Source organism: Diplotaxodon limnothrissa, linkage group LG15, assembly GCF_057381915.1.
Source record: "Diplotaxodon limnothrissa isolate DT_005_m linkage group LG15, D_limnothrissa_male_GT1.1, whole genome shotgun sequence".
Taxonomy (NCBI): Eukaryota; Metazoa; Chordata; class Actinopteri; order Cichliformes; family Cichlidae; genus Diplotaxodon; species Diplotaxodon limnothrissa.
In genome coordinates, this window is record NC_140610.1 from 1081644 (window position 1) to 1091455 (window position 9812).

The 9812-nt window shown below is 45.4% G+C and overlaps 1 protein-coding gene across 1 annotated transcript in view; it reads left to right on the forward strand.

Annotated features, from left to right (window-relative positions):
* emilin1a (elastin microfibril interfacer 1a) overlaps window positions 1-8666 on the forward strand; it is a 33232-nt gene extending 24566 nt beyond the window's left edge. The window contains exons 7-12 of the mRNA XM_085372010.1: window positions 3659-4933; window positions 5445-5859; window positions 6106-6222; window positions 7001-7018; window positions 7118-7252; window positions 7351-8666. Coding sequence (XP_085228136.1) covers window positions 3659-4933; window positions 5445-5859; window positions 6106-6222; window positions 7001-7018; window positions 7118-7252; window positions 7351-7670 — 2280 coding nt within the window. The 3' untranslated portion in view covers window positions 7671-8666. The remainder of the gene's footprint in view (window positions 1-3658; window positions 4934-5444; window positions 5860-6105; window positions 6223-7000; window positions 7019-7117; window positions 7253-7350) is intronic.
* Window positions 8667-9812: the final 1146 nt, after the last annotated feature.

Below are 9812 nucleotides of genomic sequence, written 5' to 3' on the forward strand. Positions count from 1 at the left end.
AGAATTCTCAGGAAGTACAGTCTCTGTTGGGCCTTTTTCAGCAGCTCGGAGGTGTTCACACTCCAGGAAAGGTTCTCCTCTATATTGACTCCCAGGAAGCGGAAGCTTGCCACCCTTTCTACACAGTCCCCATTTATGAATAGTGGTTGGATCTCTGCCTTTTTCCTTCTGAAGTCTATTATGAGTTCTTTGGTTTTTGAAGTGTTGAGGAGGAGGTTATTGGCCTTACACCATGACGTCAGCTGCTCCACCTCGTCTCTGTACGTAGACTCGTCTCCCTTGGAAATGAGCCCCACCACTGTGGTGTCATCTGCAAATTTCACAAAGATGTTGCTGTGGTGGCGAGGAGTGCAGTCGTGTGTGTAGAGAGAGTAGAGCAGTGGACTGAGCACACAGCCCTGGGGTGAGCCAGTGCTGAGACTCAGGGCTGAGGATGTGTGATGGCCAACTCTGACTCTCTGTCTACGGCCCGAGAGGAAGCTGTTGATCCACATGCAGGTGCTGTATGGAAGCCCCAGGTCTTGTAGCTTGGCCACCAGTTTGTGTGGAAGGATGGTGTTAAAAGCTGAGCAGTAATCCACGAAGAGCATCCGCACATAGCTACCATGCTCTTCCAGGTGAGTTAATGCAGCATGGAGTGCTGTGGCTACAGCGTCTTCCGTGGATCGGTTTGCTCTGTAGGCAAACTGGTGTGGATCCAGGCTGCGGGGCAGGGCTGCTGTGATGTGTCTGCGGACCAGCTTCTCAAAGCATTTCATTACCACTGGGGTGAGTGCCACCGGTCTGTAGTCATTCAGGCCGGTGATGTGGGGCTTCTTAGGCAAGGGGACTATGGTGGAGGACTTCAGGCAGAGTGGGACAGTTGCCTGTGCGAGGGATTTGTTGAAAATCCTGGTGAAGATCCCAGCCAGCTGTTCTGCACAATCCCTCAATATTCGACCTGGCACACCATCAGGACCCGCCGCCTTCCTCGGGTTAACAGCCTGCAGCATGCGCCTCACCTCGTGCTCTTCCAGGGTGAGGGTGGTGCTGCTATGGGTGGCGTGTTGCTGCTGTGGCTCCAATACCTCCGGTACCCTGGTCTCAAAGCGGGCAAAGAAGATATTCAGCTCCTCTGCCAGCTCCAGGTCACCGTCCGCAGCTCCGAGATTGATCTTATAGTTGGTTAGGTGCTGGATGCCTTGCCACACCTGCCGGCTGGTATTACTCTTCAGATGGTCCTCGATCCTCCTCCTATAGTCCCCCTTTGCCTCTCTGATGCCTCTCTTCAGGTTGGATCGGGCTATGGTGTAGTAATCCCTGTTGCCAGACCTGAACGCAATGTTCCTCTCCTTCAGCAGCTGCCTGACCTCCCGGGTCATTCAGGGCTTTTGGTTGGGATAAGCCCGGATCCGTTTGACTGCTGTAACAGTGTCTATGCAGTGTTTTATATAGCAGAGGACACCGTCTGTGAACATTTCCAAGTCCTGATGTTCAAAGATATCCCAGTTAGTCCTGTCAAAACAGTCCTGCAGCTGCTGAGAGGCACCCTCTGGCCATATGGTAATATTCTTTGTGATGGTAAGAGCAGTTTTCTTGAGGGGGGCATATGCAGGGATTAAAAACAGTGACAAGTGGTCAGACTGACCCAGATGTGGCAAAGGTCTGGCCCTGTAGCCCATTTTGATGTTGGAATAAACTTTGTCCAGAATCTTGTCACCCCTAGTGGCACACTTGACGTGCTGGTGGAATTTGGGGATTGCTCTTTTTAAGTCTGCGTGATTGAAGTCCCCTGCTACGATATGTACAGCGTCAGGGTAAGTGCTCTGTTTATTATTGATGTTTGTATGCAGGAGTGCGATCGCAGAGTTAGCATTAGCATCTGGTGGTATGTAAACATGTTTTTTTGTTGGGATTCAACATAAATCAGATAAAGTGAGTTTTCATTTGCCTCGTGTGCTGTCATGGCTCCCTGTGGGCGTCGACACATAAAGGGCCCCACACTTGCGCCCACCATAGCACAAAGCCACTCCTTTGTTTGTCCCAGGTGCTCCTGCATTGTCAGATCTTCACTCTGAGCACATATGACCTAAAATGCTGCATACAAAGCGTCGTAGCAGGGCGATTGTCTTAGTACACTGGGCAGCTTCTACAATGACACCTACACCTGTTGCGTAAACTAGAGGACGTTATATCGTCTTGCGTCTGTCGCCGTATGTACACTCTGCTCTTATTGGCACTCAGCGAATGTATTTACCTCAAAAATGAGAAAAGTTTAGCCTGAGCGCTTTACATCATCAGCAGGTTTTTTGCCCATGGTCTCCATGTCACTGTTAGTAACTTCCTGTGTGGAAGCTTCGGACACTTTTGGCTAGCTGTCAGCCCAACCACCCCGTGCTGACTGATACTTGATTTATATAGCACCTGTTTCAAAACAAGGCTATAAAGCCTTTCGCACAATAGAAAAATAGGTGGAATGACGAAGGTTTGTAAATATACTTTTTTATTCAGTATGACACGAAAAGAGTAAATGAGCCCATAAACCAAGCAGGAAAGTGTTTACAGAGGCACAAAGTCATTGACCCACAGGCCTACGTCAGTCTTTTTATAGCCACAGCTGTCGCCACCTGTTGGTCTTCAGATAGAATGCAGGTTTAAGGCACTAACGCATTAGCTTAGCCTCACTTTCTACTGTCTGTGTTTTTGCCAGCTGTGATCTCAGTCAGTAGGACAGGGGTGGGCAACTCCAGGCCTCAAGTGCCGGTGTCCTGCAGGCTTTGGATCTCACCCTGGGTTAACACACCTGAATCAAATGATTAGTTCATTACCAGGCCTCTGGAGAACTTCAAGAAATGCTGAGGAGTCATTTAGCCCTTTAAATCAGCTGTGATGGGTCATGGACACATCTAAAACCTCCAGGACATCGGCCCTCGAGGCCTGGAGTTGCCTACCCCTGCAGTAGGATATGATTACACATCCACCTGCAGCTTAGCTGGATGTGCAAATCTGCTGATGGTGAGTTTGTTAGCAGATGACATCATTTAAGAAAAAAGCTAGTTACAGGATCCAGTCTGGGATTGGATGAAGTAAACAAACATGGTTGCTCAAGACAAAAATATTTATCTTTACTATAGCCTCAGATTGCACTGTATACATAATATATGTAAAAATTCTTTGCAATATTACACAACGAGTGATATTTACAGGGAAACAATATTGAATCAGAACGTCCTTCCTTTTAACGGAGCGCTGTAACCTTTGATAAGAAGATGAAAGAGGGGTTTGGTCGTGGAAACCCCACCTCCACCATCCCATACTTGATTTCCTGGCCTGTGTTAAGTAAACAGTGATCCATAAAACAATAAAAATAATAAAACATCAGCACAAACACTTTGTACCAGGGGCTTCGTGGGGTGACTCTCCAGGGCTACGCAGCTTTCCTGTTGGTGTGTAGATGGCTCAGTGCTTTTCTCCTATAGAGTGAAGTAATACAGATGGTATTAGTATAGAGATACAATCACTCCTGCTGAGAAGCAGAACAACAAAGCAAACCTACAGTTCAGGAAAATGTACCTTTGAAACCCTTAGAAATCACAAAAAAATCAAAGTTTCAAGGACGCTGAAAAAATATGAGCCTGACATCATGACGGTTATGTCTCGTATGTCTCGTTATCACCAGGTCGGCGTGGAGGACATGAGGCGCCAGCAGCAGCAGGACAGGGACCGGATCGCAGCCCTGGAAAAGAGGATCAGCTCCATAGACCAGCACTTGAGGCAAAGCTTGGAAATCTCTCGCAGCGAGACCGAGCGCTCACAGGCCTGCTGCAACACAGTCACCGAGCTGGGAAGGAGGCTGTCTGATGTCGAAGTCCGACTCACCTCCACTGCAAACAAGTGTGACGCTATTAAAGGGCGGCTGGATAAGGAGCTCGGGACGGGTGGAGGAAAGGGAAGAGTGACAGAGGACCGGTTGAACGGCAGGCTAAGAGAACTGGAAAAGAGGATGAATACCACAATGAGGAAGACAGAGCAGAGGTGTACTAACACCGGGAACAACATGAAAGAAACTGTGCAGAGAGACGTCACTCAGCTGCGAAACTCGGTCCTCGTTCAGCTCGATGACCACAGCTACAAGATCGGTAAAGTAGAGCTGGATGTGGCTGTTCTTGCAGACACGGTCAAGGACCACAGTCGACGTTTAAGCAAGCTGGAGAACATCACGACCTTCCTCGACAGACGGCTAACATCGACCACAGACATGTGCAGAGACACCTGCGGGCCGAACGCAAGAGACCGAACAAGTGATGAAACTGTGAAAACTTTAGAGTGGAGGGTTGTGGCCAACCAGGATGAGATCCATAAGTTTAACACCAAGCTGAACAACCTGTCGGTGTCAGGAGACTCGCTGCTTGAGAGAGTGATTAACTTAACAACTGATGTGAAAAAGATAACAGCTGTGACCGGGAAGGATGGCGAGAACTTCAACAGGATCTTCACTGAAGTGGAAACTTTGGGCCGCGATTTTAAGGAGTGTTTGATATGCAGCACTGTAGAAAAGGACCTGCTCACATTTAAAAACTCCACCACGATCAGCCTCAACAGATGCCAGACAGCACTGACGGATCTGCGGAGAAAAGTCGACTCGGGAGAATCTGTCTGCTCTCAGGTTTGCTCCAACCTCCAGGAGGAGGTGGGACGACTCAGAGAGGACGTGGAGGAGTGCACGGTGCAGTGTAAAACCAACATAAATGATCTAAAGAAACGTCTGGAAGGTCACACTGTACATAGTGGAAAATTAGGAGGGGATCTGAAGTCTATCCAAGGAGAGCTGGCTGAGGTCATGGATACTTTTAGCTCCATTAATGACACTCTGAAGGGCCTGGGAAGGACTGTGCAGACACACGGGCACACGATAACAGATCTGACCCACATTAAGGACAATATCATCGTTGAGGTAAGAATATGTGATGCAGATAATAGCCTAGTTATGCACACATCTGTTTGACATGTGAACCTTTTAAAGCCACTAAAGGCTTTTTCTGCGTTGCATTGTGGAGTGGCTATAAAGTAAGCAATGAACCAAAACAAGGAGGCTATATCAGTGTGACTGTTGGTAGCTTGGATCAGCAGGCATAGCAGCGGAAACTGCCTGGAAAAACAGAAAGAGCAGTGTTGGGCGGGCTGCGCAGTTGTTCAGTTCAAATGCACTGCAAGTCAAGAAAACACCAGCAAACAGAAAATGATGCAAAAGCACACAAAAGAAAACAGAAGTTCAATAAAAAACAAGAGAAATTCATAAAAATTTCCAAATGCATCGTGGTTACCTTTGGAACTGTTTTCATAGAATATTTATACAGTTATGAAAATAGGATATTACAGATATTTGGGTTTTCTGACAGATGATGTGCTGACCGTAGGAGAATAAATTGTCTTTTCATAGTAGAACTTTCAACACTCTTTTCAAGGTGAACAACCTGCAAACGGTCGTGGCAGACCACGTCGCTGACTCAGACACTCGATTCAGCGATCTGGGCAGAGAGATCCAAATAATCAGGAGCAACCATGTGACTGAGATCGGGGAGTGCCGGAGGTCCAGTGACGGCCTAGATCGAAGGCTCTCCAACCTCGAAAAAGTGTCTGGGCGCTTCGACTCGGTTTCTGGAAAGCTGGAGGGCATCAAGGAGGGCTTGGACCGACACGTGTCTGGGCTGTGGACCTCTGTTAATGGACTCAATGTCACAGTTACTTCTCAAGGAAATGCTATTGAAAATATCCAGAACGTCCAGCTGCCTCACATCCACTCCAACATACACAGGCTGAACTCTTCAGTGGTCGACTTGGTCAGAGACTTCCACAGATTCAAAACACGGGACTTTAAGGGTGAGTCACAGAGGGCAGATGGCGTGGGATTTGAATGCTGGTCGAGAGATAGTTGCTCCCAACTGAAGGGAAGTACGTTTGGACTGAGGGAAAAATAGATGAAAGAAAGATTCCAGGCAGTTGTCATAAAATGATTTAAATGGTGCTCTCTGCCTAAAAGCTAAGTCCCACGAGTTCTCTTTAAGGATAGTGTTACTGGTACTGGAGTGTTTCCTGGCTGTCTCACCAAACATTGCACTCCTTCAGGTCCACCTGGTCCACCTGGGCTCCGAGGAGAGCAAGGGCCCCGGGGTCCGATGGGACCCGAAGGGAGGATAGGACCTCAGGGCAGAGATGGCGAACAGGGACCAATGGGACCCCCAGGTAAATACTGTAGGCCCAGTGTTGGAACCAGAGTAGTGATCATCTTAGGCCAAAAAGATGGAAGTTAAGCTTAATCAAGCTAGCTAAAGTTAGCTATGTTATTTAGGAATGTGCATTTGTACCGTTAGGATGTGACTCCTGGTAAAACCTTTCACCAAACAGAGGCTTCTTGAACAATCTGTTAACACCGCAGCAGCAAATCATTTTTATTTGGCTGATAATTGGCATTATTCTCAACTAGATGATCAAATTTAGGTAGTTTTCTCTGGGCTTATTTTTTATTTTTGTGTGTGTTTGTTTGTTTGTTTGTTTGTTTGTTTGTTTGTTTATATCTCTCTATGGACATACTGCAAATCGATTTCCCATTGGGGACAATAACGTTATCACCATTGAAATCTTAAATCATCACACCAACTAAAATGCAGTAGAATGTGATTTGCTCTAAATTTTCACTCAAAAAAACATAAACTATAGAACTATGAATTTCTAATGCGACCCAGCCATGGGACAAGGCACATGTGTGAGCCGTCTCCCACTGGGACACAAACTTCAGTACAGAAGAGTAAATTTAGGTCAGAGTAATGACGAATACCATAAATTGACTTCTGCTTCTTACTAGTTTGAATTTACTTTTTATATAAATAAACGTGTATTAACAGACGTATTTGGTGCATCTTTGATGTCTCTTCATTAACATGTTGCATATGTACAATATAAACATGAGGAATGGTATCGCTGGGTCTAACTCGCTGTTGTTGTCTTTCATCTTACTTTCCAGGTCTCAGAGGGGAACAGGGTATGTGGTGTTCTTATCAAACAGCAGATCAAAGTGCGACTAACTCTTTGATCTCGAATCCACGGTAACACCTGCTCTTTGTTTCTGCTCTATCATCAGGTCCTCCAGGCTCCGATGCCCACGTGCCACGCCTTTCCTTCTCTGCCGCCATGACCCGCCCGATGAGGAACACGGGAACCATAGTGTTCAATGAAGTCTTTGTCAATGAAAATAACGCCTACAATCCCAAAACAGGTGAGTTTCACTACAACGGACGTTTCAATAGTTTTAGGTTTTCTTTATTTCAACTTGGTGTCTGCAGTCAGTCATTATGACCTCGTCCTGTCCCTCAGGTTATTTCACAGCTCCTGTGCGTGGGAAGTACTTCTTCAGTGGCATCCTGACAGGCCACAAAAACATAAAGATCGAGGCAGTGCTGTCCAAGTCCAACACTGGTGTGGCCCGAGCAGACTCGGCCGGATATCAGCCTGAAGGCCTGGAGAAGCCCATGGCTGAGGCAAAGCACATCCCTGGAGCGTTAGCTGTCTTTAACATCATCCTACCCATGGAGGAAGGGGACACGGTCTGTATCGACCTTGTAACTGGGAAGCTGGCCTACTCCTCCGAACCTCTGACCATCTTCAGTGGGATGCTGCTCTACGAAACCATCTGATTGGATGTGTAAAAATCCTGAGCGTGAGAGCTTCTGATTTGTCCAAGAGACAGTGCCACTGAGAAATGCAGATTATTGGACTGGATCTATTCAGCAAGACAAAAGCTTATGTTTGACCTTCAGTGCCAGGAAGGATTTCAGAAGTCCTTTGTAACCACAGTCGTTTGTTCTGTGTTTCACAGCTTTAAGGAAAACTATTTTAGGCAAGAGCCATTGGTGTGTTTTTGTATCCTGAAGAAGCCACTGCACGGTTATCTAATAATGTCACATGTTTTCACTAATATTTTCATATATATCTACAACCAATCCCTCCCCCAAAATTAAATTAAAAAAAATTGGCACATCGTGTAAAATGGAAATAAAAACAGAACACAATGATTTGTGTCACAAATGTCATAAATCCACCTTTTTATTCACAATCGAATACACAAAACATGTTTGTGACTCTTATCACTATATCCCTCATCTTTAAAAAGCTGGGAGTTAAGGAGACCAGATGCTGGACTTTTGGGAGAGGGTTGTTGTCCCGTTGGTGTCTGTTAGAGGATCCAAGCTGCTCAACAGTCCTGGCTCTTCTCTGTTGCACTGTAATAGATGCATTATGCAGCTTAGCATTGTCTAAGGCCTTCCCTGAAAAGATGTCTGGGTGGGAACTCGTTCTGATCTCCCACCTGTATGTATTTCATAGGTACTGATGCGCCTCCACACCATCAGAGAGGCAGGACTTGAGAGCTGCTGACAAGCCGAATGGTGCCTCTTCCCTTTTCTTTAGAGGACACGGCGTCCGTGTTTTCCAAAAAGAATTTCAAATTTCAGTTCTTCCAACCACAGTTTTCCACTTTGCCTCAGTCTATTTTAAATGAGCTTTGGCCCAGAGAAGTTTCTGGATCATGTTCGTGTATAGAGCTTTATCCTGCCTTTGTGGATGTCACGGCGGACTGTAGTCACAGACAATGGACCTTACAATTAGATGCAAAATGTTCCTCCAGCTGTTTCTTTTTAGTAACGTTAACTTTTCCAAACTTTTTTGAGATTTGCTGATGCAAACCAAGTCAAGAGCTAATGTTTTTTTCTCAAAATAATTTCAGCTTAAACTTGTAAAAATATGGATCCATAACATTTCAAAATCATTACATTCTGTTGTTATTTTCATTTTACATGCCATTCCAACATTTTTGGAACTGGTTCAGGTAGTTTTTTTTCTACTTTTAGCTCCGTATTATGTCACTGAGAATGGATATCCCTTATATGGGCACCTTAGTTGTGTAGCCAATAGGAAGAAAGTTGGCTCAAAGTGGGGCGGGGGAGCTGAAATTGCTTCTTTCAGACAGAGGATGAACTACGGGGCTACGCCAAGGACCAGTGTAAGATAAAAAAAGGGTTATTTTTAACCAGGGATCCTTCAAAGCTACAAAGCTAAGCAGAGTTCAAGAATGAAAACATGGAGCTGGAAGGGAGCACCACCGGTGCCATTTAAAGAAAGGTTATCTTATAAAAAGATGATTAATGTGAGGGCTTTTTGTCCCTTATCCACCCACAGCATACCAAACGATCAGAGGTTATTACACACACTTCCTGAATTATTCCTTGGAGTTTCATTCTTACCACAAGTAAATTCCCAGAAATACAACGCAGAGTGCCAATTGTATTGGAAAAAATGCAGAGTGATGAAGTCCAAACCACTATCACTATTCTTTAGGAGGAAATGCGCAAATGAAGTCACTGATAGTTTGGTGGAGAAACCACAGGATTTTATAAATCATACAAAACAATAAGAGCATTGTAGGACATTAGCTGTGCCCAGAAACACAAGAGGACGTGGAGGACTGCCAAGGGCAAGAACAGTTCTTCTAAAGGACGTTTGTGAGAGTTCAGATGGTGAAAGTTATGTCGCTGTTACTATCAGTCGATCTTACGCTGGAGTTTTTATGCAAAGCAAACAATAACAAATACAGAAGCTACACTTATCCTTATATCAAGTATACAAAGCCTATTTCTTTGATTGAACACACACATCCTGCCTTTGGTTGTCTGTTTTTCAACTGTGTATTTTGAAAGGTGTTGTACATATTTTTAAATGGCTTGCACACTTGTTTGCAGATTCATAATGCATTTTGTACATTATGGCTTAAGAGTGTATTT